This window comes from Impatiens glandulifera, chromosome 7, assembly GCF_907164915.1.
Source record: "Impatiens glandulifera chromosome 7, dImpGla2.1, whole genome shotgun sequence".
NCBI classification, from domain to species: domain Eukaryota; kingdom Viridiplantae; phylum Streptophyta; class Magnoliopsida; order Ericales; family Balsaminaceae; genus Impatiens; species Impatiens glandulifera.
The window spans coordinates 4,695,684-4,711,960 of NC_061868.1; the positions used below are offsets into that span (position 1 = coordinate 4,695,684).

The window sequence follows — 16,277 nt, forward strand, 5'->3', positions numbered from 1 at the left end:
AAAGAGTTAGACTGTACGTCTAACTATGTATCACTTCAGACTTGTCTGAAGAAGTTAGACTGACTGCACGTCTAACTACGTATCATTTCAAACTTGTCTGAAGGAGTTACGTCTAACTACATATCTGTTAGACTGCACGTCTAACTACGTATCTGTTAGACTGCACGTCTAACTACGTATCGCATCTAATTGGCATGCGTCTAAGTTAGTCAAGTCTGATACACCTGCACAAACAATTAGATGATTTAACTTTATTCATAACTAAACATCATAAAAAAACTTAATGATTTAATATTTCGCATTTTTCTATTAATTAACTCTTTACTTAGTTTTTCTAAACACATTTTTCTAACTTAATTAACTTTACAATTAATTTTTCCTAACAGATTATTTTAAGAAACAAAAATATTTATAAACATTTCCCGAATTTACTTTTAAGTTGAAATGACAATTTATATTTTTCTATTTTCATAAATTATTTATTTAAAAAGGTTGATGTATATTAAAAAATAAAAAAATAAAATAATTTAATCAAAACAAAAAATCATAACATAACATTCTCAACAAAAAAAAAAAAAAATATATATATATATTTAAACTTAGTATATCTTTTATTTACTTTTTTTTTTTTTTTTAATAGTAAGAATCAAATTTGAAATAGGATAAATTAGATTTTTATTTTATTTTTCATCTAGGTAACAGTGAAATTTCAAATATATGGGAGACTTTTTTCACTCTATTTAGTGAGAATAAAATTTAAAATATGATCGATTTTGTCCAAAGAGAGTTTGTTTTTTTTTTTATCAATAATTATGTAGTTATTATTTTTATCATTGATTAAATTTCTTTGAATATAAATAAAAATTCATAACATTTTTCCAGCAAGAAAAAAAAACTACACTATTTTTCAATAGGATTGTGCCACAAACAAATTCTATTTATATTGAAATAGTTAATTATAATTGATACAAGTTTGATAAATTGTTTAGTATTAGTAGTAGAACTGTAGAACCATTGAACAACAAATCATCGTGAAGTGGCCAAGAACCGAGAACCCGAGGGAAAAATGGTCACTCACCTGCACCAATAAAGGTCTATCTATCTATGATAACATTGATAAGCTTTGTATAATAATATTTGATACATTTGTTTCCGGGGGCAGGGTGATGCAGCGTGCGTGGCTAGGATGAATCTTTATCAAGATTCGTTGATTCTTACGAATACCGAAGGTCGATAGATATTGAGGAAACCTCGTTTTCTGATTAATAATCTTCTTCTCCCTTACAATGGAATACCTTCAGGGTATTTATAGGACTTACACGTATTAAATTAGGAATTACGTCTAATTACAATTTAATTACACTAATTTAGGATATTCCTTCCATAACAAGAATATCCCTACCTAATTTAGAATATCCCTTGTAATCTCTTCCTTAATTAGAATATATATTATAATCCTTTCCTTGATTAGAATATATCTTCCAATCCCTTCCTTAATTAGATTATCTTCCAATCTCTTCGACTCGCACCGCATCATTCCCCCCAGGGTAGAAAAGATTCGTCCTCGAATCTGGAACCGCATCATCCTCATCAGAAGAAGACTCACCCACAAAAGGAACAAGATGCTTCACATTGAACACATCAGAGGTACGCACATGGCTGGGAAGGCGTAAACGATAAGCATTGGGGTTGATCTTCTCCACAATCTCAACAGGACCAATCTTCTTAGCAGCAAGCTTGCTATATTCATGAGCTGGAAAACGATCCTTAGTCAGAATAGCCCACACAAAGTCACCAACTTCAAAATCAACAGCACGCCTTCTCGAATCAGCCTTCTCCTTGTACTTGGCAGTAGCAGCAACCAAACGGTCATGAGTGGTCTGATGAACCCGAGCCAACTGACCAACAAAATCCGCAGCAGTGGAATGAGGACGCACCTTGCTGGGCAGCGCTAACAAATCAAGAGGAGCACGCGGAGACAGCCCGTAAATCACATGGAAAGGACTGAAACCAGTGGAGCGATTAACAGCATGATTGTGAGCAAACTCGGCCTGAGGCAGCTTCAGATCCCAAGCCTTAGGATGATCCCCAATTAAACTGCGCAGAAGGTTCCCCAAAGACCTATTAACAACTTCAGTTTGGCCATCAGTTTGCGGGTGATAGGCACTGCTAAAATTCAGCTGAGTATTAACCAAACGCCAAAGACTCCTCCAAAAGTGACTCACAAAGCGAGTGTCCCGATCAGAAACTATGGAGGCAGGAAGTCCATGAAGGCGATACACATCCCTGAAATAAAGCTGTGCAACAGCCACAGCATCAGAGGTTTTCTTGCAGGGAATGAAATGAACCATCTTCGAGAATCGGTCAACCACCACAAAAATCGAATCAGAACCACGCTGGGTACGTGGCAGCCCAAGGACAAAATCCATACTGACATCAGACCATGGTTGAGTGGGAATAGGCAGAGGCAAGTATAACCCGGCATTAGTCGAAGCGCCCTTAGCCAACTGACAAACACGACAACGAGCAACAAAACGCCCCACCTCTTTGCGCATCGAAGGCCAGAAATAAGAAGCTGCAAGAAGCTGGAAGGTACGATCACGCCCAACATGGCCTTCTTTGTGGAGTTCCTGAATCATCCTCAAACGCAGGCTGCAATCTGGAATGCACAGCTGCACACCGCGGAAAAGGAACCCATCCTCCAAGACAAAGTCCCTCGAATCCCCCTGTTGGATGCGAATGAGGACCTGAGAAAAGAAAGGATCATCACGATAGAGGTCCACAAACGAATCAAAGCCGGGTACATGGACACGCATCTCCGCCAACAGCCCATGACGACGACTCAAAGCATCAGCCACGCGATTAGACACACCAGCCTTGTGTTTAATCACAAAAGTAAACTGCTGTAAATAAGAGACCCACGAAGCATGACGATGAGAAATCTTGTCCTGACCACCAAGATGCTTGAGGGAATCATGATCCGTATATAAGACAAACTCCCGCTGAAATAAATAATGACGCCAGTGTTTGACTGCCTGGACAATAGCATAGAACTCAATATCATAGGTACTGAAACGAAGTTTAGCGCTAGACAGTTTCTCACTAAAATAAGCAACAGGACGCCCAGATTGGCTAAGTACAGCCCCAATACCCAATTTCGAAGCATCACAATGTAGTTCAAATGGCTGGGAAAAATCAGGAAGAACCAAAATAGGGGCTGAAGTGAGTCGGTGCTTGATCTCAACAAAGGCAGCCTCGGCATCATCCGTCCAGAAGAACTTAACCCCCTTCATACAATCAGTGATAGGAGCCGTAACACTACTGAAGTGAGGAATAAAACGCCGATAGAAGGAAGCCAAGCCATGAAAACTGCGAACTTCAGTGATCGAAGAGGGGCGGGGCCACTGATTGACAGCCAGTACCTTACTCGGGTCCACTTTCAGGCCCTCCCGAGACACCACATAACCGAGGAACTGGGTAGAATCAGTAAGAAATGTGCACTTCGAGGAAGCAGCATAGAACTTGTCACGCCGGAGAACAGATAACACCTCACGAAGATGGGAGAGGTGTGCTACCTCGCTGTCACTGTAAATCAAGATGTCGTCGAAGTAAACGACTACAAACTTCCCAATGAAAGGGCGAAGAGCCTGGTTCATCACACGCATAAAGGTGCTAGGAGCATTCGACAGACCAAACGGCATAACCAGCCACTCATATAAGCCCTCACGAGTCTTAAAGGCAGTCTTCCACTCATCACCCATGCGAATACGAATCTGATGGTATCCACTCTTGAGATCCAGTTTGCTAAACACAGAAGCACCACCCAACTGATCCAACAAGTCATCCAACCGGGGAATAGGAAACCGATAACGCACTGTAATCTTGTTGATAGCACGACTATCAATGCACATACGCCAAGACCCATCCTTTTTTGGGGTAAGAAGGGCCGGGACAGCATAGGGACTAAGGCTCTCTCGAATGTGTCCCTTAGCCAGCAAGTCCTCCACCTGTCTACGCAACTCGTCATGTTCTTTGGGACTCATGCGGTAATGAGGACGGTTGGGTAGGGCAGCACCTGGAACCAAGTCAATGTGATGCTGGATATCACGCAAAGGAGGCAAGGCACAAGGCAGATTCTCAGGAAAAACATCTGCAAACTCCTGTAACAGCGGCTGCACTGGAATAGGAACCTCAGAACTAGCACCACAGGTAATCAGCGAACAAAATAGAGCAAACACCATGCCAGATTCAACCATGGCGGTCTGAAAAGGACCCCGAGACAACAAGGTGGCAGGGGGGACGCATGATGAGTGGGGGCAGCACCCTTCTTGGGCTGATTTGGCATCAACACAATCTTGACTCAGCCAGGACAGGCGATAAGGCTTGGGGTGAGGTTCAGTGGACAGACCCAGCTTCGAAACTGCAACCTCAGAAATCACATTCTCACAACTCCCAGCATCAATGATGAAGGTGCAAACTTTGCCACCGATGGTACAAGTGGAATGGAACAGATTATTGCGTAACCACTCGTTGTCAGGAGCACGAGGGGTTAAACATGATCGACGAATCACCAAAAGGGGGCCAACATCACCAGAAACATACTCCTCCGCTGCCTCATCATCATAAACATCATACACTGGGGCTGAATCTGAAGGAAGAGCAGAGTCAGGATCATCCACCTCAGTAAAAAGACCACGATTGGTGGACTTTGGGTTGCGACACTCTGCTTGGCGATGGCCAACTTCACCACAATTGAAACAACGCAAGCCACCGGGACGTCCCTGCGGGGGGGCTGTAGTGCCGCGAGGGGGGGCTGGGGTGGGATGGGCCGACTGGGAAGAAGAACCAATGCCACTAGTGGGGACAACCTGTTTTCCAAAGCTACCCGAACCGCGCCTGGCTAGCTGTTTCTCAGCCTGTGAAGCACGCTGATGTGCCTCAGAAACAGTCAAGGGATCAAACATATTCAAAATATCCTGCAACTGGAGGCGAAGGCCACCAATATAGCGAGAAACCAACTGGAGAGGGGACTCAGACAGGTCAACACGAGCCACAAAGGTGTAAAACTCAGTGGAATAGTCATCCACGGAACGAGAACCCTGACGAAGATTCTGGAACCGCTGGTACAGGTTACGTTCGTAATTATATGGTAGAAACGCAGCCCTAATATGCTTCCTGAATTTGTCCCAATTCGTGAGCTTTGCCTTACCATGACGAACACGTGTCTGTTTCAACTGCTGCCACCATGCTTGTGCACGACCATGTAAGCGGATCGTAACAAGGGGTACACGACGATCTGCAGGAACTTCCTTGAAATCCAGAATCTCTTCAACCTGAGAAAGCCAATCAATAAACTCTTCCGGTGATAGACTACCATCGAACTTAGGGATGTCCACCCTGAAAGCCTGCTCCCAGCGATGATTGGGGCGTTCAGGGGATCGATTCCGAAGACCACCGAGAGGGTTTTCATCTGTCATCGTAACATCATCTTCAGGGTGGTGCATGTGCATAGATGCATCCATCCGTTGCGTCAACCATTCAACCTGCCGCCTCAAATCGTCGTTATCACGGCGAAACTCAGCGTTTTCACGTCGCAACTCAGCAAGGTCACCATCATCAGCACCAGGGGTAGGGTTGCGCGACTGTCTTCGGGGCGGCATACCTCAGGGTCGACTGGAAACTGATACCAACTGATGCAGCGTGCGTGGCTAGGATGAATCTTTATCAAGATTCGTTGATTCTTACGAATACCGAAGGTCGATAGATATTGAGGAAACCTCGTTTTCTGATTAATAATCTTCTTCTCCCTTACAATGGAATACCTTCAGGGTATTTATAGGACTTACACGTATTAAATTAGGAATTACGTCTAATTACAATTTAATTACACTAATTTAGGATATTCCTTCCATAACAAGAATATCCCTACCTAATTTAGAATATCCCTTGTAATCTCTTCCTTAATTAGAATATATATTATAATCCTTTCCTTGATTAGAATATATCTTCCAATCCCTTCCTTAATTAGATTATCTTCCAATCTCTTCGACTCGCACCGCATCACAGGGGGAGATCAATCGATCCATCCATCTCACTCAGTTTTGTCTTCTTCATGTTCTTGTTCTTGTTTTTCCAGTTGATCACTATTAGAATCGGAGATGACTTCTGGTTGACTTCTAAACTCCTTTGAAGATGGTTTAATAAATGTAAATGTATCGTCTCTATCAAAGTCTTCTTCCCTCGACTCCTCTGTATATGTGTATCTGAACCCGACAAATTTGACAATTTTGTCACGAAATCAACTCAATAGTGAAATATGTTAATTGACATAATCAACTAATAGTATGATTGAATTCATAACACAAGATCAAACAAACTTCAATAATATTTATGTGTACCTCATTGAGTTCTGAGATGGTGCCCAAAGAGATGAAATGACACAAAGTAACGAGAATGATAAAACCTGCCAGAAAGCAGGGATTACCCACGCGTTCTGCCATTGTTCATTGTATACATCATTTGACTTGAAGTAGAGCTGCAAAACCGAAAACCAAAATTACTAGCTGATTGGTTGAGATTATATTAAACACGTCAAATCATTCTTTTTTGTTTACCTCGTAACATATCCAGCCTACAGATACAATAACAGCAACCGCCAAAGCATTCGTGAATTTCCTGTAAATATCTAGTTTGGATGTCATCCTTCTACCCTGTCATCACAAACAACAATAACACAATCTCCTCTATTCATATTATTGTTCCTTTCATACAATAACAGAATCTCCAGCCAGTAATTCAGCAGAAAGTACCTGAAGCTTGTTTAGCGTTGCAGAGAGGGACTTAAAAATCCAAATTATGAAGAAAGCATCCAATATAGCAACAGGAAGAACCAAGAATAATCTTGCTTTCCCCGAGATATCGCTGACAGCACCGACATTTTCTACAAGTTCAAGCACTTCCGATGCAAGAAAGAATGTTCCTCCTAGCATTAGAACCTTTGATGTAAGACCGCCTAAAGTGGGTCTGACAACTCCATATCCCATTGAAACCATCAGAATGATCAATCGAGAAACTGTCCTTTTCACTGCTCCAAAGGTAACAGCCCATACAGTAATCCCAGTTGGTCTTATCCCTGTCTCGTTGAATTCAGCATAATCAAAGTACCACAAAGTCGTCTCAAACATGCCTAATGTGATCACCAGAGTGATACAGTTCTGCAAAGGAAGAACCTCCTTCCAAAACCTTGCGTATTGGTAGAACCAGAAAACACCAAGTATCACAAATGCAAGAGACATAAAGCCGAAGAATTTCATAAGGGGTGCCATTCTACCTGGGAGATAACCAGCAGGGTTTTTCCATATGGTTTTCCCCTCCACAAACAGTTCCTTGAGATTTGGATCGCAATGAATAAAGTAAAGATTGTACATGCCCGTTTTAGTAACTTGTATTGATTTTGTTTGCATCTTTGCAAATCGTTCATTTTCATTGAACGATATACTTAACACTTGAGGCCAGCCAGGGTTATTGATTGATTGTCGATGAATAATTTCTCCTTGTGTGCACACACCCAATTTAGCTAGATCTGCAGTACAACAAACAGCTCTTTGGCCTCCATAGGCTGAACCTCCTATTGTCTCCCGATCATCTACCTCAAAAAGAATAGCGTGAATCAACCCTGATACAACAGTTGAAAACTCTTTGGGACGCTCGAAGGTAATCCTTTCCAACCTACACCAGATCTTCTATCATAAACCACTTTTTCTTTTATACAGAGCAAAAGTTCAATATGCAATAATACATTATGCCACTTTAATCACTAGAGAGCAAATCTATCATCACAAAAAACTAATTCTCAAACTGTTATCACGATTAATCATTGTCCCAGTTGTCACCAATTTTGGTCAAATATTAAATACGCATACACATCTTGATGTAATATTCAATCATATTTCCACATGATCAATCTTTTGGCATAAATTGCATATATGAAATGAAACATAGTTACTCAATAAATCAAGATGATACTAGAAATGCAACTATCTTTCAAACAACAAATGCTTATATGGAAAAAAAGAGTTGGAGATATTTGACCTTATGTAAGAAGAGTCGGCGTTTGAAGAAATAGCGGACTCATTCTGATTCGGAATGGAAGAATATATTCCTTCACTGCCGCCATGGACAACAAATGCGTTTCCCTTGGCGACAAATCTCTCTCCATGATACTCATGTACAGAAGCTTCACCGGTGGATAGTAAACCAGCAGAAACGATGATACAAAAAGTCGCAATTGACTGTAACCACGACGACATTGCTGCTCTTTCGAGCGAGCCAAAGGTGAATTCGAAGCTCAGTATAGAGATCGAGAAACTGCGATCGGATTCGTGAGAGGAGAACGAACGAGATCTCGAGCTAGTTGCAGAACCAGACTTGAGAAAGAAGATGAAGAAGCGGTTACTAGTATTGACTCTCTGGTTTGGAGGAATGTAAATGCTGCGTGTCGGCTACAGAGTATAGCCATGTTCGTCGTTTAGTGACCGTTCGATTAGTTTTCATTGATCATCATGAGTTTCAAATCTTTACTTTTAATTGGAAATTTTATCTTATTAGTAAAACACTAAATAGTAAAACTATTGTAGTTGTAAGAAAATTATGTAATTCTCACTTTTGAGATTTTCTCAAATCTAGTATAAAGAAGTTTAATGTGATAGATTTGTTCGTTTCACGTTTAATCAAATTCCAAATTATTTAAAGAATATTTTTAAATAGATGACTTTCCATTGTAGGAGAAATGGAAAAAGTTATGTTTTTTACCTATGTTTTGATTGACATAGAGACGGCGTCAAATTCTCTATGACCAATTCTTTTAATTTCAAAACTAGTTACATTTATCATGCATGTTTTCAAACTACTTTATATCACGATTTTTTTGTAAAGAAGTGTGGAAATAAAAATTCCATAAAAATCTTAATTTTTAGTTGGGAGGTTATTAATTGAGAAGTTTTGACATTTAACAAACTAAAAAAAATGATTTCACCTTTCTAACAAATACAACATTTGTATGAAGATTGAATAATTCATTGATCATATTCTTTTTCATTGTGACTTTAACGAGAGTATTTGACTGATATGCATAACATCTTTTATTTTTAATGAGATATACCAATAAATATCGTTAACTTCTGAGTCAAATGGATTTAATAGAATTTTAGAAACAACAACACAAACGACTGAAACCAATGCTTACATCATGTGGTGACGATCTCGAAAGAAAGAAAGAAAAGAGTTTTCGAAATGAAAAGTTATATGTATTATCGTCTCAAATAATTAATGTTACACGCGTTCGTTTCAATTCGAAGAAAAACTTATATGAGATGAGAAATTTTCAATTTTATTAACATTTAAAATTCTTCCATTGTTTTTCTTTCTTTCCATTTATAGCATTTTGCAATTTTTTAAAAAAAAGTTGACATTTAAAAAAAAACTAAACATTAAAATTATAAATTATTTGTAATTTATTTTTTTATAAATTTTTTTTTTAAATTTAATAAAAAAAAATATCAACTTTTTATTAAAAATAAATTAAAAATGAAAAAAAATTACAAAATAAATTGAAAAATTAAATATGAAGATAACAAAATTATCATCTTACAATCTTTTGAGAGAAGATCATAACTTTTCACTTGGAATATTATTTTAATTATTTCTTTCCTGATTCACTATTTTTATATAATAATAATAATATACAATTAAACACATGAAAATATTAAATTACTTAGAGTTTTTATTTGATAAAATTATTTTTTAGAAAATGATAATATATATAATAAAATATTATTTGACAAAAGAATTTAACTATTTTTTTTATTTGTAGTATAATTAAATTTTGTATATTATTATCAAAGTAAGAATTATCCTGAGATAACTAATAAGTTATAAGTCTTTATTAAAACTAAGAAGTTCATACGTACAAAAATATAAATAAAATAAATTTAATAAAAATAAAAATAATAATATGTATTCAATATTTAAATTTTTTAATAAATCATAAATAATATATTAAAATAAAAAATAGAACACTCTCATTTTACCTTTAATTAACTTCGATAAAATAACTTATCTTCTCACATATTTTTGTTTCGAATGAACCTCTCATCTCGTGATCTTACACTTTTATTTTTCAATCAAATATTTGATTAATAATTTTTAACATTTAGCATAATGACCTCATACTATGGTCAATCAAATATTTGATTCATATTTTTTAACCACTTTTAATTTATACCGGCCTATTATCCATATGCAAACCACATCTCAATCATACTTGGTTAAGTTGTACTTGTTTTTGTTAGGCTGCAAGTTCGAAACATTCATATAGCATTTTTAATTTTATTTTTAACTATTTTAAGTTTATGAGTGGGTCAACTCACAATCCGACCCAAGTATCTATTTACTCTCACATATATATCCAAATTAACCACAACTCTCGACCCAGCAATCCGGACACTTTTAAAATTAAGCATCATTATATATATATATATATATATATATATATATATATATATATATATATATATTAGTTAAAAAATTGAACTTATTGTTAAAATGTCCCGCGTTCATCAAATTTTTAGTATCGTGACCTCACACTTTGGTCAATTAATAATTTGATTCATATCTTTTAACCACTTTCAATTGATACTGGTCTATTATCCCCTATTTAAACCACATCTCAATCACACTTGGTTAAAAAAATTGTACTTATTTTGTTAGGTTACAGGTTCAAAACATACATATAACATTTTTATTTTTAATTTTAACCGTTTTAGATTTATGGGCAAATCAACTCACAATCCGACCCAAATATTCATTTACTCTTATATATATCCAAATTAACCACATCTCTCGACCCAGCAATCCGGACACTTTTGAAATTAAGCATCATTATATATATATATTAGTTAGTTAAAAAGTTGAACTTATATTGTTAAAATGTCCTGCGTTCATCAAATTTGGTATTGAATTTAAAATATAAAGTATTATTAGCCTAGTTGGTTAAAGAGTTGTATTTGTTTTGTTGTGTTAAAAGTTCGAAACATACATATAGCATTTTTTATTTTATTTTTAACCATTTAAGTTTATGGGCGGGTCAACCCACAATTCGATCCAAGTATTCATTACTCTCGTATATATATATCCAAATTAACTACAGTTCTCGACTCGGTAATCCTGACACTTTTGAAATTAAACATCATTATATATATATATATATATATATTAGTTAAACAGTTGAACTTATATTGTTAAAATGTACCGCGTTCATCAAATTTGATGTTGTATTTAAAACATAAAGTATTATTAGTTTAGTTGGTTAAAATGGTTGTACTTGTTTTGTTATGTTACAAGTTTGAAACATTTCTATAGATTTTTAATTTTATTTTTAATCGTTTTAAGTTTATGAGAGGGTCAACCCACAATCCGACCCAAATATCCATTTACTCTAACATATATATATATCCAAATTAACCACAGTTCTCGTCCTGGCAATCCGAACACTTTTGAAATTAAACATCATTATATTTATATAAATTAAAATATAATGTCTTATTAACCTAGTTGGTTAAAAAATTGTACTTGGTTTGTTAGGTTGCAAGTTTGAAACATACACTTTTGATAGATTGTAAGTTCTATAAATTAAAAATGCCTTAAATTGAAATAAAATAAAAATCAATTACATATTTAAGGATTCAATTTTAAATAAGGACTAATGTAGTGTATTATTATTATAACAAAAATAATAATAATTCGATCTTCAATCAATTCTAGGGCATCAAGTATCAATTTAAAAAAACAAATAAATGACTCAGCATCATTTCATTAAAGAAAAAAATAACGTGAATTATGTCTATCAAGTTCGACAAACCGTAGACTTGATTTAAAAGAAAAAACACAAGCAAACAAGGAATCATTCAAACACAATTACAAGAGTAAAATGAACCCAAAACAACAAGAGTAATATTAGCCTTTAACTCGCCTTAAAAGAAGCAACTTGAACGAATTCTTCATGTGACATTCCCCAGTTTTCTCCTATTGAAATTTTATTCAGAAGAAGTTACACTTACATCATATATACCTTTCATGATTTAGTTTATTGCTTTATATATTTTTATTATTCAATAAACTTATAAACGAGCAAATATCCCTTAACCAACCAAATTGAATCATCTTTCACCAACAACCGGCGTGAACAATTGGCATGAATATTTTGATTAAAAAACTGATCCACAATCTATACGAAAACAAAACAACCCACGAGTGTTGAATCATTCAAAAAAATACAAATTCTCTTATATAGTTTTTTTTTGAACAAGATCATGCTATATTCTCATTGTTTCTTCATGAGAATAATAAATTGCATTCACAAAAGATTTATACATAGAAATCTATCCAATCCATCTTCTGGTTTCCTTGTGAATTGAAGAACTAATGTTTCAAATCTCCAAAACAATATCTGCAAAACAAAAAAAAATCAAGTCATTTTGATTCAAATTTTCAATTCAAGACAAACCATATCAACTAGCTAACTAATTGTATAACTTACATTCTGAATCTGTCTTAACCCATTGATGCCCATTTTTTTTCTCATCAATTTCATCTGATTCCAATTCCTTCCTACTTCTTAATGATTTTCCCTCCACCAATTGTTTCTTGTTTTGAGAATGATTGAATTTCATTGAAAGCATCGTCCTCAGAAGCTGCAACAAGTTAAGTAACTCGAGTTAAGTAACTCGGGACAAGAGTGTTTCTTAAGAGATCAAAGTTCACGAGTTTGAATGAAATACCTTTTCCATTCTTGAATCTATCATGGAAGTAGCCGGAGATGAGTTGAAGCCATTTCCACATAAAAAGAACATCTTGTTAAAAAGGAAAGAAATTGACTTCTTCCCAATTCCAAGTTTCCCTTTTTTTCTTTCCTTACAAATGGTTTTGCATCTGTCAATAATCACTCTAATGGTGCGATCAATAATCACTTCTTCTTCTTCATCTTGTTGAACACTGCTGCTGCTGCAAGAAGAGATGTCAGAGATCCTACGATCCATCTCCAAGCTTGAAGGACAGTTAAGAAATCTATCCAAAGGAAGCTCAGTCGAAGCAGAAACTGATAATTCTTTCTTTCTCAACAACTTTTTCAACTCTTTTTCTAACTTCCCCACTTCCTCCGGCGAGAAGTCCGACATGTCTTCATCATTTTCTTCCTCGGACATCATCAGACTCTGTTTCTGGATATTGGGTTTTTCTGTAATTGCATGATTACCCAGAGTTCCTATTGAAAGAAGCTGCCTTTGTTCATGACAGTAGTACTGTTCTTGCTTTTCTGATAATGGAAGAATGAAGAAAATTTGAAAAAGATTCAAACTTTAATGAAATCAAATTGAGAATAAGAGAAGAAACTTACCTTGTTGAATTGACTTTGTTTGAGCTTGTCCACCATTAATGAGCTTCTTATGCATCCAACTGAAGAACTGTAAACACAACATATGTATATGATTAGTTACTATTAACAATATATGCAAAAGTATATATGATCAAGAATAATTTATTTACCTTCATTATTAATAGAATTTTTACTCAAGATTAAATCAATTCTTCTTCTCTCACAATCTCTTCATGTCCATTCTATTATAAAGATTCAAGTCCATGACTGTTGGAAGACCTTGCTTTTGTAAAAAATAATTTAATAACAAATAAGAATTCATTATTAGGATGAGGGATATTATAATCATTAATCATAGTATATAGTTGTAACTACATTATTAATATTTATTCTATATACAGGTCAAATGTATTAACTAACAACAATTTGAAACCAATTCTTCTATTGTAGACAATATATGAAAAAGAAAGTAATAAAAAAAGTTTTTGAATGAAGAAGTTATGGGTAAATCAATTCAAATGATTAATGTTAAACATGTTTGTTTCAATACGAAGAAATGAGTTTTATATGAGATAAGAAATTTTCGATCTTATTGGAATTTAAAACTCTTCCACTGCTGTTTTTTATTTTCTGTTTTACGGTTTTTTTTTTGCAACGTTTGAACGCTATTTCTAATACAAAGTTAATCTTTTTAAGAAAATATATTTATCTTAAATAAAATAAAAACCTCATTAATCTAAGTCAAAATGTGATTCATTATTAAGTTTTGAAAAAGAATTTTAAAACTTCTTTTGGTAGATTTATTTAAAAAATGTTCAAAGACAGTGATTTTGAGAAAATGTATATTTTTTAGGGTAAAATATTCAAAGTTATTAATATATAATGATAAAAAAAAATGATGCTTTAATATTTTGGTGAATAAATTGTGTAATGTGATGAATAAAAGAGTACATGAAGATGAATAAAAGAGTACATGAAGTGATATTTGATTAGGGATATATTTTAAAACTTTATCAAAGACATACAAATCAAAACTTAATAGATGAGCAATGAGTAAATTTGATCGATTTTACCGGTTTTATATTCAATTTAAACTAGATTTATCCAATTTATTATCTAGATCTTTCTAGGAATTAGTGTATTGTTTATGAATAATCTAAACTTAATTTTGTTGCTCAATTTGTTTTTTCTTCCATCCTGTAAAATGTTTTTATTCGTAACCTATTGGGTTACATTTGAATGTTCCATACTATTAGACTATTTTGTATCCCTTAATTTACTAATTAAAAACTGAAGAAAACAGACTTATTTTTTTCTGAGAAAAAAGGATGGAGTGTGTAATTGGCTATATTAACAATTGATTTTTTACTCTGTTTGTTACAAAACATTTAAAGTGTGTAATTGAAATTTACCACAACATCAATTATTATAGCATATTTAAAGTCTCAAAATTCAAATCCATATCAAGTGAGATTTTTTGAGAATCTCAACTTTAATGTTTTTGATGCTTTGTTTTATTTTGATGTTAATTTCTTCACCATAATAAGTGTTCTACCAAAACCCCATCTTTGAAAAAAAAAATGAAAAAATCCTCCCTTCTTGATAAAAGACTAACTAAAATGGTATTTCTCTAAAGAGTCGAATGAAAAATTCCAAAAATGTACAAATTCTTTAAAAGTTTTCTTCTCATGAACAGTTTAATTTTTTTTTAAGTTGAAATTGAATCATTGAAGGAGATATTCATTAAATGATTTCTTGTTGGAGATTTGAGACAATGAGCATGTGAAATATACTTCATTCGATGAAGTTTATATATCTTGTAATTAACATAAACTACTATTTACTCTATTACCCATAACAACTTGATCAATAACTCTGAAATTCATAATAGAGAAAGAAATTATTTATGGGACTTGGCAAAAGGAGATATGAGAACTTACCAATTTGGGAATGTTTTTTTTTTACAACTTAAATTAAGATAAATCCTAACATAAATTATGGAAGATTGTTTGACTTAATTATCTCATCTTTCATCGGATCTTACAATTCTTTTATACAGTCATATCTTTTACTATTGCACAACCACTTGCTTCCTTAAAAGAAATAAAAAAAATTACAAGTGAGGATTAAAAAACTTTAATTTTGTTCAAATATCACTTAAGGCCTTGTTTGGATTTGGGAACCAAACATTTATATTTTAAAACAATTTTGTATGTTAAGATGATCAACTAATGATCTAGTCATGACTCTTTATTTCAACTTAAGACACTTTAATGTAAATCGAATTTGAAATATTTTAGGTAGAAAAAATCAAGTTATATCAGATATTTTTTATTTATGCTAAAATATTTTAGAAGCATAAAAACTAGAGTGGACTTATTTTGTTTAACTCATTTAGAAAGATCTTAGACAAGACATTACAAATTTTATATGCAAAAATGAGTGTAATATGATTCCATTAGATTTAATTTACATGAGATTTGGTTTTCATATGTGACCAGTGACTTGTATAATAAATTATGATATAATTGGAGTTGTGTAATACATAATATTGGGTAAATTAATTAATATATATAGCTCTTGCTTCAATGGTTAGAAGATTTCCAATGAAATGTAACAAAGATTTGAGATTATGGTTGTGAAGTGAATATCATTAGGTTGTGGTGAAAATATTTGAGTAAATTTGAAAAAAAAATAAAATAAATAAATTACCAAAAACATTAAATTTAACTAGACATCATCACAAAATTAAAAATTGATCAATTTAAACCACTTCAAAAATTGCAAGAAATCTCTATATAACAAGACCTAAAACTAAGCAAACAAGTCTTAGTCTCAACAAGAGTAA

At 34.0% G+C, this 16,277-nt stretch overlaps 2 protein-coding genes across 2 annotated transcripts; both read right to left on the bottom strand.

The window, feature by feature from the left end:
- Window positions 1-5,943: 5,943 nt before the first annotated feature.
- LOC124945090 (transmembrane protein 87A-like) lies at window positions 5,944-8,460 on the bottom strand. Its single transcript, XM_047485462.1, has 5 exons — window positions 8,092-8,460; window positions 6,810-7,728; window positions 6,615-6,710; window positions 6,399-6,535; window positions 5,944-6,263 (listed from the first exon to the last, which is right to left on the bottom strand). The coding sequence occupies exons 1-5, from the start codon at window positions 8,307-8,309 to the stop codon at window positions 6,092-6,094; spliced, it is 1,542 nt and encodes a 513-aa protein (XP_047341418.1). The 5' UTR covers window positions 8,310-8,460; the 3' UTR covers window positions 5,944-6,091.
- A 4,025-nt stretch (window positions 8,461-12,485) lies between these two features.
- LOC124946217 (protein NEGATIVE GRAVITROPIC RESPONSE OF ROOTS-like) lies at window positions 12,486-13,605 on the bottom strand. Its single transcript, XM_047486786.1, has 5 exons — window positions 13,600-13,605; window positions 13,451-13,517; window positions 12,837-13,369; window positions 12,596-12,749; window positions 12,486-12,505 (listed from the first exon to the last, which is right to left on the bottom strand). The coding sequence occupies exons 1-5, from the start codon at window positions 13,603-13,605 to the stop codon at window positions 12,486-12,488; spliced, it is 780 nt and encodes a 259-aa protein (XP_047342742.1).
- Window positions 13,606-16,277: the final 2,672 nt, after the last annotated feature.

Coding starts and splice junctions, on each gene's coding strand:
- LOC124946217 (XM_047486786.1), bottom strand. Junction 13,370..13,450: donor AACAAAGTCAATTCAACAAG/GTAAGTTTCTTC, acceptor TTCCATTATCAG/AAAAGCAAGAACAGTACTAC. Junction 12,506..12,595: donor GGTTAAGACAGATTCAGAAT/GTAAGTTATACA, acceptor TTTGTTTTGCAG/ATATTGTTTTGGAGATTTGA.
- LOC124945090 (XM_047485462.1), bottom strand. CDS start 8,309: ATGTCGTCGTGGTTACAGTCAATTGCGACTTTTTGTATCATCGTTTCT. Junction 7,729..8,091: donor GCCGACTCTTCTTACATAAG/GTCAAATATCTC, acceptor GATCTGGTGTAG/GTTGGAAAGGATTACCTTCG. Junction 6,264..6,398: donor CCATCTCAGAACTCAATGAG/GTACACATAAAT, acceptor TGTCGGGTTCAG/ATACACATATACAGAGGAGT.